The 19,779-nt window shown below is 58.2% G+C and overlaps 1 protein-coding gene across 1 annotated transcript; it reads right to left on the reverse strand.

Annotated features, from left to right (window-relative positions):
* Nucleotides 1–326: 326 nt before the first annotated feature.
* On the reverse strand, nucleotides 327–19,166 carry COLGALT1 (collagen beta(1-O)galactosyltransferase 1). Its single transcript, XM_045778611.2, has 12 exons — nucleotides 18,826–19,166; nucleotides 17,466–17,576; nucleotides 16,308–16,425; nucleotides 11,760–11,894; nucleotides 10,419–10,623; nucleotides 8,135–8,254; nucleotides 5,289–5,365; nucleotides 5,098–5,204; nucleotides 4,866–4,998; nucleotides 3,589–3,716; nucleotides 2,283–2,489; nucleotides 327–2,076 (listed from the first exon to the last, which is right to left on the reverse strand). The coding sequence occupies exons 1-12, from the start codon at nucleotides 19,086–19,088 to the stop codon at nucleotides 1,809–1,811; spliced, it is 1,872 nt and encodes a 623-aa protein (XP_045634567.2). The 5' UTR covers nucleotides 19,089–19,166; the 3' UTR covers nucleotides 327–1,808.
* Nucleotides 19,167–19,779: the final 613 nt, after the last annotated feature.

Raw genomic sequence — 19,779 nt, forward strand, 5'->3', positions numbered from 1 at the left:
CTGGGACAACGCAAATCCTCATCTTGGAGTCTGTTTTCTGGAGACCCCAAAACCTGACAGCGTCTCTCCTCATTCTGTAGTCAGAAAGGAGCCTGCAGTTGACCCCCCGGGATACACTGTGGTCGGCCAGCTGGAAGTTTTATGGGGCAGGCCAGGAAATGGGCTCTCACTACACCCTCCCCCCCACACTCCCCCACCAGTGGGCTTCCCTCCAGCGCGCCTGGCCTGTGCTCATCCTCTCCCACATCTTGGCCGGCAGCGGGGGGTGGGAAGTGTGAGTGTGTGTTGGTGGTGAGCAGAACAGTGGACCAAGAAAAGAACACAGATTGATGTGAAAACCAACCAGGAACGTTTAATAAAAAAATAAGCAAGTTATCCAGGACCCAACCCAGTGAGCAGGTAACCCTAAGAGAGCAAACCACCGCCGGCTGGCTCTGACATTCATTCCAGGCTGAAGGTACAGCAAGCCCTCCAGGCCACGCCAGGGAGCCCGCCCAGGCCATGGGCAGTACCCCGGTGCAGCTGAGCCCACACGGGACCCCAAACACACAGGCCCACCAAAGGCTGGAACTTGGGAGCCCCACGGAGCAGGCAGAGGCCCTGCCGGAGATGCAGGCCAGAGGGGGTCGAGCAAAGAGGGTGACAGGTCAACAGGGGAGCAGGGGTGAGCACAGGAGACCCAGCCCCTGTCTTCATCCCTTGCCCCCGCCAGGGGGGCTGGGTCCAGGGGAGCCTGCATGTGGCCGTGTGGTCGCTGGGACCTGCAGCTGCCCCTGGTGAGAGGAGAGCCACCCTCCCTCCTGGGTGGTGGGGGGATTTTGTCTGCACACAGCTCGGGTGACCCCGGGGGGGGGGGCAGGCAGGGATCAAACTCTCAGCCAACCATTCTCCAGTGCCACTGGGAGTCCACGAGGTCTGGTATGCAGCAGGCGCTCAGTGAACGCCGCATGGAGAAACAGAAGACTCATCTTGTTCATCTGGGTGGCCCAACCCCTGGCACGTGGCCCCGCACACGGTGGGTGAGCCGCTGCTGACCCAGCACCAGCCACACTGTTCGGTATCACCGCTGCCGGGCCCGCAGCGCGCGCTCTCTAGGCATGTGGGCAAGAAGCCAATCGAAGAGTGAAAAGCACCTTGTTTATCTTCACCCCCAGCACCAAGCTCAGTTCCCAGCACACAGCAGGCACTCAGTAAATGCTCTGAGTTAACAAGGACTTGTCTCTGGGTCACAAGTACCAGGCACACGGGGGTGCTCGACAGCTGTTCGAGGAAACGAACCCAAGTGTCTCGTTTATCCCCATATTCCCAGAGCCCAGAATGGTTGGTGCCCAACATACAGTAGGCATTCAATAAATACTTCGATGAGTTAAAACCATGACTGTGTATCACTAGTGCTGATTCTTTGGGCGGGGGCGTGCGGGGGTCAACACGAGCTCGCTTGCCCCATCAGTCACGGGCTGAGGGAATAATTATGCCTCGCCCGCTGCCGCACACGGGAGCCTGGTGCCCGGTGAGCGCTTCGAGTGTTCCACACCTGAAGACATGAACGAGGTCTGGCTCCCACCGGCTCCCCTGGCGCCAGGCCCCGTTCCCGGCATACAGTAGGCACTCCACGAAAGCTGCCTGCGTGCACGTGATTGCTGAGCCAGAGCCGGCTGCACACCGCCTTGCAGGGAGAGCCCTCCGCATGGCCTGGCCTGCCGGGGGTCCGCGGGTGGGGGTGGGGGGAGCTTTGGGGGGGCCCCAGCCAGCGCGGGAGGGGGTAGGCTGGGCCGGCGAGGCGGCCTCCCGGTGTCGGCCGCCGGCGCTCAGAGCTCGTCGCGGGCCGCGCTGTCCAGCGGGGACTGCAGCACGTCCGAGTTCTTGGCCTCGCGGCTCAGCGCCTGCTGCTCCCGCATCTTCTGGGACTTGGCGCGGTCCCAGTCGGTCTTCACGTGCTCGTTGTTCCACACGACGGAGGTCTCCGTGTCGCTCACGTACCCGTCGTCCCCCGTGTAGTGCGTGGGGTACACGAGCAGCGGCTCCACCGAGAAGGCGCGCAGGTTGCGGGGCGAGAAGTGGGCCTTGTACTCGGACCTGGGAGGGGAGGGGGGCCGCCGTGGTTGGGAGTAAGGGACAGATGGAGGGAGCAGGGGGAGGGGTCAGACCGACACAGAAGTGGGCAGGGCGGGGGCGGGGGGGCGTGCGTGGAGAAAGGAGCAGGCAGAGGAAAGACCCGTCCCCGGGGGTCCGCCGGCCCCATGCCCACCGACCCGGACAGACCCGCGGCAAGCCCCTCTCACACTGGGTGCTTGTCGAACATGACGGGCAGGAACTCGTCGACAGGCAGCATCTTGGAGAGCGGCTGGGCGGCCAGCAGCTTGTGCGCGCCCTGCAGGGAGATCACGTAGGCCAGCGTCCAGTAGGAGTAATCGGCCTCCACCAGGTTCCTCACGCGCGGCACGGCCTTCTCCGGGTGCTCCACCTGCATCCGCTTGCGGCCCACGTAGCTGCGCGTACATAGTCACGGTCCTGTCACCCTCCTCCCACCCACCGGAGAATGCTAACTGAGCCAGTCTGAGACCCAGTGAGCCTCTGTCAGGCCCTGGGGTGGGAGCGGGCTGGGCAGGTTTGGGGGAGCAACCAGGAGCCTGGTGTGGCTGCCGGACCAGGGAGGACCACAGGGGTCTGGGACGTGCAAGGAGGAGACGGAGTTTTTTCCAAGGGTACTAGGGAGCCATGGGAGGCTCTGGAGCTGGGAAGGGCAGGACATCTTGGACACCCTCTGAGGCTGAAGCACAGGAAGGAGTGGGGCTAGGAGGGAAGCTGCTCTGATCTGAGAAGGCTGCGCAGCAGCTGGGTAAAGGCAGGAATGTGGTGAGTGGCTGGGGGTGAAGGGGGTACAGCTCCTGTTCCTGTTCCTAGCACCATCCAGAGTCTAGGGCCTAGCACCTGCATCAGGGCCCGGCGCGGAGGAGGAGTGGGAGGGAGGACGAACCAACTCACCTAGAGGAGATTCCAAAGGACCGTTCCAGAAATATGCCAGCCACATCCTACCTAGTGCTGGTCTAAGACCCAGGCTCCCTGACTCCCCACGATCAGCCATGCCCCCAGCTTCTGGGCACACCCCCAAGCCCTGACCACGCCCACCCCAGGCCACACCCCAAGATCCTCAGCCAAGAGAGCACAGGCTTCCACGGGAATCTTAGGCACACCCCATCTCCTATAGGGCTCATCAAGCCTCCAAGCCCTGACAAAGCCCCCTCCCCACAGGCCAGGTCCCTAGATTTCCAGGTCATCCTCACAGGCCTTAGGCCACAGGTCCTACCCCCCCCCCCCAGGCCTTAGGCCAAGCCCTGACTGCTCTCAGATCCAGGGACCACAGGCCCCTCACACAGGCTATAGCCGAGTCCCCTTCTGCCACACCCCCAAGAGTTGGCCCAGCCTATGACCCTGCAAGGGCCCTCAGACCTCCAGGCTCTAGGCCACACTTCTGAGCTCCAGACCGCAGCTCCAGCCCACGCCACACTGAGCCCCCGAGCCCCGGCCCCACCCCAGCACCTCCCACCCAGGGACCCAGACCACGCAGCCAGCCCTGCCCCCGCTCACATGAGGTCCCAGTCCAGATCCTCCCGCTCCACGTCCCGCATGAGGTTCAGCAGGCGTCTCTTGAAGAAGATCTCAAAGCGCAGGTCGTCCTCGAAGACAAGCGACTTCTGCAGGCCACGGTCCACAACCTGAGGGAGGACGCCCTGCCCACGTCAGACAGAGACCAAGGCCAGCCCTGACCCTGCAGTCAGCTCTGCTTCAAGGCCCTCGGGCAGCAGGAGAGAACCAAACACAAGCCTTCCTCACCATCGGCTGACTGACCTGTGACCATCGGCTCCTCGCACATTTGGCAACAGGCGCCCTGGCCTTGGCCTTGGCCTGGCTGCTCCTTCCCACCCCCGGGCCCGTGCCTGTGCTGGCGCAGAGCACCCCTCGGTGCAGCGGCAGCAGGCCCCCAGCCTCAGGCCTCGGCTCCAATGTCACCTAGGAGGCCCTCCCCGACCCCCAGCCAAAGCTGTCAGCTGAGGACAATTCATGGCCCTTCTGTGGCTGCATCACACTTAGTTCACTGTGGTTTGCCCCGTCAGTCTCCCCCTGCCCTGGGCTGTGAGCCCCCTGCAGGGCCCGCATCTGTCTCGGCGGCTGTCCCGTTCCCAGCACCGGCATCAGGCCAGGTGCACAGCGGGTGCACGGGTGCTCGCCAAACACGCTGGAGAGCCCTCAAGACTGAGGATAGTGACTGTCACCTGCAAGAACAGGGCGCCCCCCTTGCTCACAGAGCTCACCCCTCTCAGAGGCAAGGCTGGGCTTGAACCCATGTCCGGGCTGCCTGCATACGGCAGCCTCTGCCCCACGCCCTCCATGATGAATCTCACCCAGGGGAAGAGCGCCCGTCACCTCAAACGCCTGGACGTGCCCCCTGGCCCCACACCCTGGGGCTCTGAGTTTGAATCCCAGCTTCTGGGGGAGACTGAGGAGCCCCTGGCATGGAGTTAGCGCTGCTTACTGTCCCTGTGGCCGTCACTTCTCCTTATAAATGTCGAGCACAGAGTCCAGGCTCCAAAGACACGTGGCAGCAGTGGGGTGGGAAGATGCCTCACTTGGGGGTCCTGGGCCTGGGCCCCCACCTTCTATGGGAGCCGGGCTCATCCCTCCCTCCCTAGTCGGCTTCCCCATCCACACAAGGGAAGGACAGCAGCTGCCCCATCCACGGTGCAGGGGACATCCAGGTGAAGCGCTCTCTGAACAGCCCCTGTGTCCTGCAGGGGGCGCCAGCGAGTCCCTCCCTGACCGGCCAGAAGCCTGAGCGTGGCCCTGCCCTCCCCCGCCAGACCCACCTCCTTCCAGATGTTATAGTGGCTGAGGAAGCAGCCCAGCTCGCCCTTGGTGAGCGGCCGCCCGTGGTAGGGGTCCCGGTAGCCGGGCAGCATCTGGATGCCCAGCGCCTCCACCTGGCTGGTGTTCATGGCTCTGGAGAGGGGGGGAGAGGGGGTCAGAGGCCTGCCAGGGAGTGGTCTACACCCCGTTGCGAGCCGCTCCCCCCACCCCCACCCGGGGCGCCAGACGCACTTGCCGTCCACGGCCTCCACCAGCCGGCACGCGATCTCCTGCGCCTGCAGGGCCCGCAGCATGCGCTCGCGCCGGTCCTGCCGCCGCTTCAGGTTGATCATGAAGACCTGTGGCCCAGAGCTCCGGTCGGACCCTCCGGGCGGCCCCCGACCCCGACCCCGCCCCCACCCGCCAGGGGAGGCCTGGCTCACCTCGTCAAAGCCCATCTTGTCAGGCGTCTTGGGGGGCACTGAGATGAACCTGGAGGGCTCCGCCGGTGGGTGCTTCACTGTGGGGCAGACAGAAGCGGGTGGTCACCGCGGGAGGAGCTCTAGCCACCTCCCTGGCTTTCTGTCTGTCTGCCACAAGCCCCGCAGGACAGACACCAGGTCCGTCCACTCACGCTGAGTCCCCAACGCGCAACACTTGGTACGCAGCAGGCGCTCAGTAAGGACTCACAGAAGGAACAAAGAAATGAGGGCAAGCTGTGTGACCTTGACCTATCGGGGCCTTGGTTTTCCTCATCTATAAAATGGGGCTCCAATTTTATTTTATTTTTTTAAAGATTTATTTATTTTCGAGAGAGAGAGAGAGAAAACGCGTGCATGGGGTGGGGGGAGGCACTGAGGGAGAGAGAGAATCTCAAGCTGACTCCCTGCTGAGCATCGACCCTGACATGGGGCTCAGTCTCAGGACCCGGAGATCATGACCTGAACCCAAGCCAAGAGTCAGATGCTCAACTGACTGACCGAGCCACCCAGGTACCCCGAGGACTCCAATTTTAAGAACCTCTTCCTCCCAGAGGTTTCAGGAAAAGATGCCACGAATGACACACATTATGGGTTGAATTGTGTCCTCCCCAGCATGTTGGCATCTTAACCCCCAGTACCTCAGAAAGTGACCTTATTGGAAAATAAGGTCTTTACAGAGAAAACCAAGTTAAAATAGTGACTGGGGTCCTTATAAAATGGGCTATTTGGATCCAGCCGCATACACCGCGGTGAGACCGCAGAGACACACTGGGGGAAGGTGACCGTGTGACTACAGCAGCCTGTCTGCCAGCCAAGGGAGGGCGAGAATTTCAGAGTGGCCATGATCAACCCCCTTCCCGCTGCCGCAAACAGTGCTCAGACCGCGTCCCGGGCCTGTCTCAGCACAACCCTGGCGGCTTCCTTCAGAAGGATCAGATCCAGCTGGATCGGAGGCGGGGGAGGCAGGGGAGGCGGACCTAGAGGAGCCCAGCCTGCCGGTGAGGGCACCGTCTGCCCCGTTACGAATAAAGGCCCTGTGTGAGCCAGACACGGGCCCCATGTCTGGGACAGGCCTGGGCGTGGCCCAAAGCCAACCTGGGTCCCCCTAAGGTTTCCTCCCGCCCAGGGCTCTTCACAGCTCTGGCCTCCCCCCCAGGCCCAGGTTCCCACATATGGATGGAGAGAATGCAGTCTTCACTCAGCTCAGAAGGAAGGATGTACACACGGATCTGAAACCTCCAGACCCTCCTTCCCTTTGTTCTGTATGCTTTGCTCCGGCCCTCAAGACACGGGAAAATATTCACCCCTCTGGTGACTTCAGGTTCTAAAAGTTTCTAACTGAGCCTGGGTGGCTCAGTCGGCTGCGCATCTGACTCTAGATTTCGGCTAGGTCATGTTCTCACGAGAGCCCCCACGTCAGGCTCCGCTGGGTGTAGAGCCTGCCTAAGATTCTCTCCCTCCCTCGGCCTCTGCACCGCCCCGGCTCTCGGGCGCGCTTTCTCTCTCTCAAAAAATAAAAAATTATAAAAATAAAATTAAAAAAATAATAAAATCAAGTAGGAAAACTAAGGCAGTCTCGGAGGCATTTCTCAGGGGCCGGTCACCCGTTGGAGCTGGTGACAAGCCGAGACCCACTTGTGTGACTGCGGCCTGATGGGGCTGCCAGACCAGGCCTGGGCATCCGTGAGTGACAACCACTCAGGCACCGCGGGGGTCTTCCCCTGGCAACCATGCAGCTTCCAGGTATCGCCTGAAAATACCCAAAGTCCCCCAAACCAGAGAGGGCAGGGTGCCGTTCCATCTTCAGCCACTGGGGGGTGCCATAGAACTTTCTGGAGAGAGGTTTAAGAGGGGGAAAGGAGCCCCAAAGCAGGGCTCCTCCCTGTCTGTGCAGTGGGAGGACAGGCCATGCTGCCTCAGAGGCCCTCTGGGGGATGTGTGTGGCCAGCACAGGCGAGGCCCTCATGAAGGTAGACACTGTCACCGTGTGGTGGCTCTGGAGCTCCCCAGCGGGGGCAGGAGCCCCCTCCTCAAACCACCTTGATGGCAGCTCAGGCCTGGGTGCTTGTCCCATCTCAGGGGCCCATTACAGGGATGGCCAGCTTAACAGTTTATGGATTTATCTGTATATATATTAGAAAGACATGAGCTTGCAACGGTGGTAAAAATACCTAGTTTCCTTTTCTAAATAAATGTATTCGAGATAAATGTATGAAGATAGATATTAAATAATGGCGGGTCTGGGGTTTGGCAGGGGCACGGATGAGGACACAGCCCGAGATGGCGGTGTCCTAGGCACTGCCATGCACGTAAAGCTCCATCAGCAAAAACCCACTGTCCCTCTGTTCCCACACCCTTTATGGCTCCCAAGAGCCCTTGGGGGGAAAGACCTGTTCCTCCGCTTGGTGTCCAAGGCCCCCCGCACCGGCCCTGCCTGTCAGCTCTGCCCAGCTCGCCACCTTTATTTCCGCCCCGTCAACTTGGCTGTTCTCTGAGCCCACCTTCCCTCCAGCCTCCTGGCCTTTGCACGTGCTGCTCCCTCCAGCTGTGATCCTCTTCCTGCAACTCCTACCCGCCCAGCATCTTCATGCCACCTCCTCCCAGAAGCCCATCCTGACTGCTCTCAGGATGCCGTGCACGGCTGCTTGCAAGAGCGGGGACAACCAACCACCTTGCTCATGCTGGGTCTCCCGCTCCCAGCAAAGGGACCGGCACGCAGCAGACGCTCCATCGGTGTTCAGGGGATGGATGCAAGCTGGGAGAGAAAGGGAGGTGACTCGGCCCTCCCCGGGAGTCTGGGGACTCACCCATGACCTCCAGCTGCACGTGCATGAAGCTCTCGGCCTCATCCTGGAGGGTGCTGTGTGCCCGCAGCGGCACAGGCAGAAAGCCGTACATCTCCTTGTTGCAGACGTACATCTGGACCTCTGCGGCCGAGGAAACGAGAACCCAAAGTGAAAACGGTACGAGGCGGCAGCGGTCCCCCCTCCCCGAAACGGGGCCGCACCACTGACGGCGAGGTTGGAAGCCCAGGTTCCCGGCAGAGACTCCTCAGCTCTCCAGCTGGGACCGGGAGCCAGAATAGGGGTTCGCAGTGCCAGACAAGCCCGGGGAAAACTCCAGAGCTGTTAACGAGCGCGCCTCGCACAGCCACTGCCTCGATCCCCTGCAGAGTTCCGTGCCCCAGCCAACCGCAAAACAGCGGGAGGGCAGCACAAAGGCCAGGGAGGCAGGACAGGAGATGCAGCTGAACCAGAAAGGAGTACCGGCCCCTCCATCTGCCCTTTTCGGGGTGGTTTAAAGTTTTGTGCATATCTTTTTTTTTTTTTTTAAGTAAAAACCCCAATGAAAAACGATTTTCACTTGGACTGGTTAACTTGCTCTGTAAAGGGCCAGACAGCTCTGTCTCAACGACTCCGTTGCAGCTGGAACGCACAAGCACCCAGAAACGAGACTTACAGGAATGCGTGTGGCTGCGCGCCGATGAAACTTTATTTAGAGGCACTGAGACTCGAATTTTAGACAATCTTCAGATGTCACAAAATAGGATTCTTCATTTTTTTGTTCCATTCAGATGCCCAAATATAGATTTCTCGTATATATTTGGTCTTTGTCCACAGTTCCAGGCTCAGTTCCCAAAACCCTTGGAATTTCCTAGATGTTGAGAGCTTAAAGGTGTCTCTTACGTTAAGAAGTGACTGTTAGAAAGCACTTGAAGGGGAGCCTCCCTCCCCCAACACACACACTGCTTGCTAGGGGCATCAACCATGAAGAGAGGGTTGGAACTTTCCTTTACCCCTCCGACCTCCGACCTCCAGGGAGGGGACAGGAGCCAGACGTTGGATCTCCAAGAGCCAATGATTCTATCAATCGTGTCTATGTAACGAAGCCTCCATAAAAACCCGACAGGATGGAGGTTGGAGCACTTCCGGGTTGGCGACCCCGTGGAGGGGTGGGGAGAGTAACGTCCCTGGAGCTTGGAGGGGACAAGGAAGCTCTGTGCCCCTTCCCACACACCTCGCCCTGGGCATCTCTTCAACGGGCTGCTCCTGAGTTATAATCCTTTCACACTAAGCCGAGGCATCTGGTGAGTAAATGGGTTTCCTGAGTTCTGTGAGCTGTTCTAGCGAATCCATGGAACCCAAGGAGAGCATCCTGGGAGCCGAATTTATAGCCAGTTGGTCAGAAGCACAGTGATACATGGGTTTGTGGTCCACATCTGAAGTTGGGGTCGGGGGCAGTCTTGTCGGACTGCGCCCTCCTCAACCTGCGGGATCTGATACTATCTCTGGAAAGACAGTGTCAGAACTGAGTTGAATTGGAGGACACCCTGCTTGTCCTACAGAGACAATTGCGTGTTGGTGGGGGGAGGCCCCTCCCCCCACCGTTACACACACACACACACACACACGATAGAATTGGGTCCAGGAACCCAAAAGACATACTTGGCTTGTGGCTACAGGAAAACAGATGGTGGGCCAGATTTGGCCCATAGGCCATCGTTTACCGAACCATGGTTTAAAAAAAAAAATGACAGGGGCGCCTGGGTGGCACAGTGGGTAAGCATCTGCCTTCGGCTCAGGGCGTGATCCCAGCGTTGTGGGATCGAGCCCCACATCAGGCTCCTCCGCTATGAGCCTGCTTCTTCCTCTCCCACTCCCCTTGCTTGTGTTCCCTCTCTCGCTGGCTGTCTCTATCTCTGTCGAATAAATAAATAAAATCTTTAAAAAAAAAAAAAAATGACAGGTCGGCTATGGCTGACTGTGTTCTCTTTCTCTTTAAAATGTTTTTTTCTCTAACTGTACAATAATTATGCTCAACTACAGAAAACTGGGAGAACACAGGAGAATATCAAGATGAAAATAACTTTCATTAAGAGGTCTTAAAGATAATGTGGAGTGAAGTGACCCAGCGAAGCCGGGGCTGCAGAGAAAGGGAGTCCTGGGGACATCATCTGAACACCTGGATACAGCCACACCTGAAGCCATCCCTGCACCCTGAGTTCTGGTTCTGCGGGCTTCTGTGGGCTCGACACCGGTCCCAGAGAACCACACAGATCCCCCCGTGCTGGCAAACTCCCTGTGGGCTCACCTGCTTGCTTGCAGGAGAAGGCAAAAACAATGATGTCATCAAAGGACCAGGTGTAGTCAGGGTGAGGAGGGTAGAACGCCAAGTTCCTGGATGCCGACTTCCGCAGGTCGATCAGGAAGGTTGAGTGCACCATGGGAACGGCAAAGCAGCCCCGGCGGTCCCGCTTGCGAATGGGGATGTAGGCGGGAGTGCGCTTGTAGTAGCCCTGTGGGGAGGGGGCAGAGCTCTCTATGGCGGACCCTAGAGGTAAGGCTGGAGGCCTGGGACAAGGGGAGGCATGGAACACTTGGAGAGCAGGACCCAGATGCCAGCCTCTGGCTGGGGTGGGCTCTCCCTGAGTGCAGAGCTCTGGGCACAGTCAGGCCTCGTCTCCACCCCCGGAGCCTCAGGCGGTGGGGCAGGGGCAGATGAGGGAAGGGAAGCATCTGTGCGCCTGCAGACCGAGCTCAACGCTTCAGATCAGAAAGGCAGCACTTGAAGGGGGAAATGAGAAAGCAGAGAAAGGGACCTGGTATTTGTGATTCCTTGACTTACACAGGACTGAACATCGGAAATAGGACTTCAAGGAATATGGGGGGAAATCTTTTAAAAAAGAAGTTTTAACAATCTGAAGTTGGTCTCTCTTCGTCATACCTTTACAAACTGGAATTGTTAGTGTAACATTTAGATTTCTACGACATATTTTTTAAAATAAACTACGGAACTGCTCACTTTAAGATGCTGAGTTTCATGTTATGCGAATCGCACATCAATTAAAAAGACAGGAGGGGGTCCTGGCTCTGGCATGGCCCCTACTCCAGCACCTACCCTGTCACCCCTCCTGGTGTTGCCCACAATCCCAGCCTCAATCCTGCGGTGGGACTTGTGGCCCAGGCTGGCCAATCAGAACCTAGCATTTTCCTGGCTTCAGGAACTGGCTCAGGTGTAGGAGGAGACTGGACAAGGCCCAAAGTGGACTTTGGCCAGATGGTGCTGGGATCGTGCCCCAGGAGTCTGAAAATGAAGCCACCCAAAGGATGGAGGAAGAGAGGAATGTTGTTTGAACACCTGGATCAAGCTATGCCTGAAGTCCTACCTGGCATCGCGGCTTCCTAGCTGTGTGCAGGTAGGCAAGTCAAGCCCTCTCTTGCTGTGTTTCTGTTTCTGCCTCAGTGACTGGGAAGGGGTGGGGAGGAGAGGGCACAATCACAGACCCTCCATTAAGGAGCTACTTAAGGATTATCACGACGGTGTTGTAAAGTGCTCACCATGAGGTGGTAGGATGAGTTAGACTCCAGCCACAGTCCCCACTCACTTGCCCCCACCACCTGGGCCCCCGCCCTACCCCAGCAGCCCCCTGACCTGGGAAGTCATCCCGCACCAGAAGTTGGAGTACGCAGCCCTCGAATCCAGCATGGGAGCCACCACTGTCTTATTCTCAGCAATGAGGAGGCTTAGCGTGTTCGGGTTGAGGATCAGGTTGTCTGCGTCCACAAACTGCAAAACACCCAGTAGAGCATCAGCATGGGCCGCAGGCCCGACCTGGGCGGGGCCACAGCTCTGAATAGAGGGGCAGAGGCCAGACTTCTGCAGGGGGTGGGGGTGGGGGTGGGGGTGGGCGTCTGGGGATCCTGGAGTAGCAGATGTGGCCCTGGAAGCCAGCCGGTTCCTCCACCACCCGCCAGCTCTGCCCCTAGTGACAAGCCAAGTAACGCTCATACAATGAGATACACCACAGCAAGAAAAAGGACAGACCACACAGCAGAAAGCAACACAAATGGGGCCCAGACGCGGCACTGCGGAGGGGGGCGGACAGGGAACATGACAGCGAGCGCACCACGTGGCACCATTTAGGGGGAACTTTTCAAACAGGCAGCGCCTGTCCCTGAGAAGGACGCTCGGAGCTTTTCAAACAGGCAGCCGTGTCCCTGAGTAGGACGCTCAGAGCTGAGGCCAACTCCGCGGGGAGCGGCTGGGAGGAGCGCACTTTGGTCTCACGTGAGTTACGTGCTGATCAAGAGTGTGTACAAATCAGATCTTTGCATGAGCCCTTTGTCTCCTTTAATGCCTTACGTGTTGGGGTAAAAAGATGGTAACGTGCTTGTGCAGCATGGAATGAAATCCACCAACCCAGGAACAGGGTCACCATGGGGGGGGCGGGGTGCCTGCTGGTCCCCCCCCCAAAACCATGAGTCACCAACACTCCAGAGAGGCCTCACCAGGAGGCTTACTGCAGCGCGCTGTTTATCACACAAACCGGGGAGCGATCCAGGAGTCTAGAGCCTAGCAGCGGCGAACCAGTGAGAGAGAGACATGCCGGCCCCATCCCACCGCAGAGCGCGCCGAGACAGCTCGGAATCGCGCCACGGAAAAGGATCAGGTGAGCGTGTCCCTGTCCCCTGGGATGTGAAGAGGAACTCTTACGATTTACTTATTTATTTTTAAATGCATCTGATCGATCCACAGATACACTTTCTGTCCCCCACGCAGGATTTTAAAAACCTTTAAATCACTGGCCACACACAGCAGCGAGAACTGGAATCCCAGCCTTCTCTGGCAACTCCAAATGACATTCCCACAGGGCAAGCCCCAGCTGGAGACCGATGGTGGCTGCCCCTTGGGACAAGCTGCGGGGTTGTTCCCTGCCTGGCCCCTGCGAACATTTATATGGGTGACCTTTGAATATATACACAATAAAAACAGCCAGAACGGTCTGGCAGTGCCTCGAGGTGTTACACACAGAGCCCCTTATGACTCAGCGATTCCACTCCTAGGTACGCGTCGAGGAACTGGAAACAGATATCTGCACACCCATGTTCACAGCGGCATCGGCCACGAGAGCCAAACGGTGGCAATGACCCTCGTGTCCATCAGTGGAAGAACGGATGAACAAAATGTGGTCCATCCACACAACGGAACGTCACGCAGCCATGAAAAGGAACGAAGCCCTGCCGCCCACTAGGACACGGATGAACCCTGAGAACATTGTGCTGAGTGACAGAAGCCAGACACAAAAGGCCACGTAGCGTAGGACTCATTTGTATGAAATGTCCAGAACGGGCACATCTATAGACCCAGAAAGCAGACTGGTGGCTGCCAGGGCTTGGGGTGAGGGGGACAGGGAGAGGGAGTGACTGCCTGTGGGGGCAGGGTATCCTTTTGGGGTGATGGAAACGTTCTGGAATGAGAGAGAGGTTGAGGTTGCACAACATAATGGATGTACTAAATGCCACTGAGTTGTTCCCTTTGAAACAGTTAATCTTATGTTATGGGAATTGCACCTCAATTAGAAAACACGGAGATCAGCCAGAAAGCGAGTCTCTCTGGGAGGTAAGATTACAAGGTTTGCTTGTTTTTTCTTCCCTAAGTTTCTTATGTTTTCTTGTGTATTTTCTTACAAGTAACACCCGGAGCATTTGCAAAAAGAGAAAAAAAGTGGTCTTTTTTTTTTTTTTCTTTTTAAAGAAAAAAAAAAAAAAGAGGTCCTTTTCATAACAATTTTAAAACACCAGACAAATGATTTCACATCCCAATACGGATTCCCAAAGTCCCCAGTTATGAAAAGATACGGTACGTCAAAAGCTGCTTTGAGTTTTGACCCAACATGTAGAGTTCCACACGTTTGCAGAGGAGAAAAAATGAAAACGAGCCAGCCTCAAACCATGAAAGCAAAACCCGGGGAAGCAGACAAGGTGGCCCTGTGCTAGATGGTTCCAGGAGGTTCCTGTCCCACCTCTCCACCTCACTGGTACCGAGACTCCACCAACAAGCATGTTAGTCGAGGTCCCCCCTCTCTCTAAGCCTCCACTTTCCCATCTGTAAAAGTGTCTGATAACCATAAAGATCAACCTCCAGGGCCCCCAGGAAGAGCCTGTTCCATTCTTTCTCCTCTCTGCAGACTCAGGCCAAGGATATGGGGTCTTCTTGGCATCCTCACGTCCGGTCCCTGAGCAGGGCCTGTCGCCTCAATCTACTTGCCTTTCTCCACAGCCCTGCTCCCTACTGGCCTCCTGCCGTCCCCCCCGCCCTGCCCCAACAGGGCCTGCTCCGGACGGCAGCCACGGGGCTTCCGAAAATCATAAATCAGAACACAGCTCTCCCCCGCTCACATACCCTCCGCGGCTCCCCATTACCCTCAAAGTAAAAAACAAATCTCTGCCTTAGTCTGTGTAGTCTGGCCCCCACCCACCACTTCAGGACCACCTCCATCACCCCCACACTGGCCTCCTTGCCAGTCCCTGAAGGCCCCAAGCTTGCACCCTACTCTGTTCCCTCTGCCTCAGACACTGTCCCCCAGCTTCCCCCAAAGCTGGCTTCTTTGTTCCCTCAGGTCATGGCTAGGGTCCCCTCCTCAGAGAGGCCCCCAACCCTGTTCGCTCGTCACTACACCCTATGTCATCTGTTGTGGACTGAATGGTGGCCCTCAAAAAGACAGGTTGACATCCTGACCCTGGTACCCTGTGACTGTGATCTCATTTGGAAACAGGGTCTTTGCAGATGTAACTAGGATGTAGGTTAAGATGGGGTCGGACAGGGGGCACCTGGGTAGCTCAGTCGTTAATCTTCTGCCTTCGGCTCAGGGCGTGATCCCAGCGTTCTGGGATCGAGTCCCACATCAGGCTCCTCCGCTGGGAGCCTGCTTCTCCCTCTCCCACTCCCCCTGCTTCTGTTCCCGCTCTCGCTGGCTGTCTCTATCTCTGTCAAATAAATAAATAAAATCTTAAAAAAAAAAACAAAAAACATGGGGTCGGACAGGGCCGACCTGAAAGTCAATTACTGATGATGACCTGATAAGAGAAGGAGAGACAGAGAGACAAGCCCATGTGACCCCAGCGGCAGTCAACGAAGGGACACGGCCAAAGGCCACAAGCCACAGGCCCAGGAGCACGTGGAGCCCCAGGAGCTGGAAGAAGTGAGGAAGCCTGCGGAGGGGGCAGGGCCCCGCTGACACCTGGACTGCAGACTTCTGGCCTCCAGAGCTGGAAGACAATGAACCTCCACTGTTTGCACCCCCGCCCCCGCACAGCGTGTGGTCCTTTGTCACAGCAGCCCCAGGACACCGATCCACCAGCAGCTGCCTTTCCTACAAGCACAGCATTGGCTGCCTCTCGTACTTCCTCCCTCGGTTCTGGTTTCTGGTCACAGTCCCCTCCCTGGGACACTAGGAAGGCAGGGCTCAGCCCGCGCTTATCCTCACTGCGTCCTGGGCTCTGGCAGGCGGCGCGCAGGGGAGGGGCTCGTAGAGGTGTGTTGACTGAATAAATAAAGAAGGTAGAGACCACAGCTCGGGGCCTGGGGCCTAGATGGAAACCGACCACAGGCTCTGTCAGGCCGGCATCACCGCATTCAGCCTCCAAGGGGAGTCAGGCCCAGCGGCCAGTGCCATCCAGCCCCACCGGCACCCGGGGAGGGGATCACGCCCAGATCAAGGGGATGATGGGCCGAAGTAGCTCACTCAGGCCTGCTGGCAGGTACCTCCCCAGGCCGGCGTTCCAGCCTGAACCGTCCCTTCCTCCAGAGGCAAGGGCCGGCCCAGAAGAAGGAAGTGAAAGTCAGGCCTCAGCACCCCGCATCTCCAGCCCCCCAGCCCATCCTCCGGCTTCTCGGCAGTCACCCAGAGGATGTCACTGTGGGGTGTGTAGAGGTGGCAATAAAGTGCAGACAACCCAAGGGTCCAACCACGGGATAGTTGGGGACACCACCTGATGATTAAGAACCCCGGCGGCCCTGGATTGAACCCCAGCTCCTCTGCTAACCAGCTGCATCACCTCTGACAATTCATTCCCTCTCTCAGAGCCTGTTTCCCTCTGTAAACGGGCTTAAGGATGGTCTCCACATCGCACCAATCCCCCTTCCCTTAGAGGCCACCCGGCTTCCCCCATGATCTCGGAGTAGCTGGCTGAGACTCACCAGGATGTAATCGGCCCACATGTCCCGGGCAGATTTCAAGGCTGCCTGGCGCAACTTCATGACGTGCTCATAGCGCGAGTCAGACCAGTGTTTGGGGCCCTCCTCATCCGGGTAGGACCTGCGGACAGACAGCTGTAATGTGCGAAGGATGGGGCACAATGGCAACCCAGAGGGCAGTGGTCAGAGAGGGCTTCCTGGAGGAGGGGATGTGTAGGCTGGATCTGAAGGTGGGGAAGAAGCAAGAGGAGAAAACTGGAGGAGGGAGCTGTGTCCCCACTACAGGGCACAGCATGTACAAAGGTCCAGAGAAGAGAAAGCCCAGGGCAAGCTGCAGATTAGGAAGAAAGCTCTGGAGATGGGGCTAGGGGCCTCTATGCCCCGCAGGATCATTCCTGAGGGTAAGGGGAGCCGCTGGGATGGAACGTACAGCAGACGAAAATTTGGAGCCTGTCCTCCCAGACTCAGAATTTGGTCTGGACAGCAGGTAGGTAAAGAAATAAACCCTGGGGGCGCCTGGGTGGCTCAGTGGTTAAGCGTCTGCCTTTGGCTCAGGGCGTGATCCCAGCATTCTGGCATTGAGCCCTCCATCGGGCTCCTCCACTGGGAGGCTGCTTCTCCCTCTCCCACTCCCCCTGCTTGTGTTCCCTCTCTCGCTGGTTGTCTCTCTCTCTGTCAAATAAATAAATAAAATCTGAAAGAAAGAAAAAGAAAGAAAGAAAGAGAGAGAGAGAGGGAGGGAGGGAGGGAGGAAAGAAAAGAAAAAAGAAAAGAAAAGAAAAGAAAAGAAACCCTGAAAGGCTGAAAGAAACCAGCGGTCTGCACTGTTCGGGGGCTCATGGGGAAGCTAAGCAGCAGGGCTGGTGCTGGGGCACACAGTGAGACGGAACGAAGCAGTAGGCGTCCACCAGGAGGACAAGGGACTGAGGGAACTCTAGGTGGAGGGAACTGCAGGGGCAAAGGTCCAGCTGGAGGATTATGGCCCAGTGAAGCTGAGGGCTGGTCAGAGTAGCCAAGGCCAGACCGTAAGGCTGGAGAGTCAGGGACTGAGGGGCTGGGGTTCTGTCACAGGACAATGGGGAGTCACGCAAGGTGTGTGAATAGGGGCACAGGGCAGTTGACTCGGGGAGGGGGGGTATCAGGGCAGAACCTGGAGCTCACCTGGGCTCTTCTGCCGGCCGCCACTCCACGTAGTGGTACAAACTCTTTACAGCCACCAGCCATTCCCGCAGCACAGCCGACGTATTGTCTGAGTTGTGGTCTGTGGCCACCCTGCAAACAGAGGGCAGTCAGCATGAGGCTGGGGAGACTGAGGCAGCACCTGGCAGCAGTGAAGCAACATGGGCTCCACACCCCCAAGTGGCCTTCCAGCAGCTCATAGCCCTGGCGAGATGCTTCCCCCTCCATGCCTGCTTCCTCATCTGAAACAGAGATGAGGGCGGGACCTGCCTCACCAGGCTGCAGAGGGGATCAACGAAGCTAATTTGGGGAACAACACACTCAACTCTGTTAGTACTACTGAGCGCCTAGGATCTTATAACCACATTAAGTACTAAACATTGCGATTTAACTTAAAAATGTATATATCATCTACCCCCACCCCACCCTCCTCAATTCTTTCTTATGAACAACACCAACTTATAGTGGCCTGTGCTTATTCATTAATTCAACAAACATTGCTTAAGCACCAGCTGTGTGCTTGCATTATCCAGGCTGGGGAATCTGGGATGGAGGGGTGAGGGACAATTAGGAGTCCACATGAAGAGGAGAGCTATCCCCTCAAATAAGTTGTTATCAAGGCGCCAACAACAATAGCAGTGATGACTAGTAACAACAACATGATAATTGCCACAGTTCTGGCCACCCAGCACCAAGCCAGAGATGCCAGGCACAGGGCTTCACGTGTATTAACTGGTTAATTTTCAGAGACAAATACAACCAGAGTTATGTTAATGCCTCCATTTTCCAGATGAGAAAACCGAGGCAGGAGGCTGGAAGTCACCAGTCAGGCAACATGGCTCTGCCCCATTCCCCTTATGGGAAGGATCAGCTCCACCACCCTTGGCCACCTGGTCCCGTAACCCGCCCACCAACCCATGCCGGTTAGAGGGCAGGGGATCTGACTCAGGCTGGGGTCAGGATCCAACGCAACAGAAGCTGAAGACTTCCTGTTAGTGGAAGTGCAGTGTGGGCCGTGGGGGCTCCAGGCTGCCCCCCTTCTTTGGAGCTGTGAGTGCTCCGAAGGCGGTTTGAGGGTTAGTCCCAGGCAGAGCGGCCCTGCCCTGCGGTGGGCAGGAGTGGTCCCGGATGTGCCCCAACCGCGGGGCCAGAAGGCAGAGTGCGGTCGGTCAGTCCCCCAGCGGCGGGGCAGAGACGGGGAGGGAGGGACAGTAAGCAGAGGGCCCGCGCGTCTGGCCCTCCCCAGAGAGCGAAGCAAGCAGGGGACACGCGTGGGTCCTGCCCGCCTCGCCCCGTGCCAAGGCGGCAGGCCGGGCGCGGGGAACGCGGGCGCCGAGCTCACCACAGCGCCGTGCGCTCCCGCGGGTGCCGCAAACGCTCGAGCGCGCCCAGCGTGGCGGGCAGCGCGTGGGCCGCGTTGCGCGCCACCAGCGCGATGAGGACTCGGGGCGCCTGCAGCGGCGACTCGGGGCTCCAGCGCTCCTCGGGGAAGTAGGCGGCGGCGCCCGGCGGGCCCCCCGGGGGCGGCAGCGCCAGCAGCAGCAGGAGCAGCAGCACCGGGAGCGGCCGCCAGCGCCGCCTGCACGCGCGTGGGGCCGCCGCCATCGCGCCACGCGTCGCCTTTAAGCCGCTTTTCTGCCGGCGGATGGCGACCGCGCCTTGAGCGAGCCACCGGGCCCCGCCCTGCTGCGCGCCTTAAAGGGGAGGAGAGTGCCTGGAGTGAATCAGAGGTCTGGGCCCGCTTTCCGGACCCCTCCTCCCGAGGGCCTTAAAGGCACGAAGTGCTGCTTACGCGGCTCCCGCCAGGAGTCACGTCAGTCTGCTAGCCCGCCCCCACGCCCCGCCCCCCGCTCCCGCCTTAAAGGCACAGAGCGCTCCTAAGCGTTCCCGTTTCACGTGACTCAGTGCCCTAAAGGTGTCGGAGCTCAGAACACCCCCTCCTCCCGACACCTGCCCCCGCCCGGACCTTCGCGTGATACGCGATACCACTTCCATTCGTATAAGACCCAGTCTGTGCCACTAGGCGGACCTCGCTAGTTAGGACCTAGTTTCACAGGGATGTCCTCAAGGGCTGTTGGGTATTAAGCGCGCGGTCTCCGGCGTCCCCAGACCTGGCTTCAAATTCAGCCCCCACCGTGGGCTCGCAGTGTGAGTCTGTTTGTCCATCTGTAAAACAGGGTCTTACCGACCCCGCAGGGTTGGTGTCAGGTGGAGCCAGATGATACTGCCAAGTGCTGAGCACGCGGCCCGGAGGCAGGGTGGGAGTTTCCATAGAAATGCTGCCAGGGAATTGTTT

Source organism: Ursus americanus, chromosome 14 (genome assembly GCF_024610735.1).
Source record: "Ursus americanus isolate L20-20 chromosome 14, mUrsAme1.1.p, whole genome shotgun sequence".
NCBI lineage: Eukaryota > Metazoa > Chordata > Mammalia > Carnivora > Ursidae > Ursus > Ursus americanus.

What these genes read in the sequence shown, in the direction of transcription:
- COLGALT1 (XM_045778611.2), bottom strand. Translation starts at nt 19,088, where the DNA reads ATGGCGGCGGCCCCACGCGCGTGCAGGCGGCGCTGGCGGCCGCTCCCG. An exon ending in CTTCTCCTGCAAGCAAGCAG is followed by an intron (nt 8,255 to 10,418) that starts GTGAGCCCACAG and finishes CCTCGGCCGCAG; the next exon opens with AGGTCCAGATGTACGTCTGC. An exon ending in ATGTTCGACAAGCACCCAGT is followed by an intron (nt 2,077 to 2,282) that starts GTGAGAGGGGCT and finishes CTCCCCTCCCAG; the next exon opens with GTCCGAGTACAAGGCCCACT.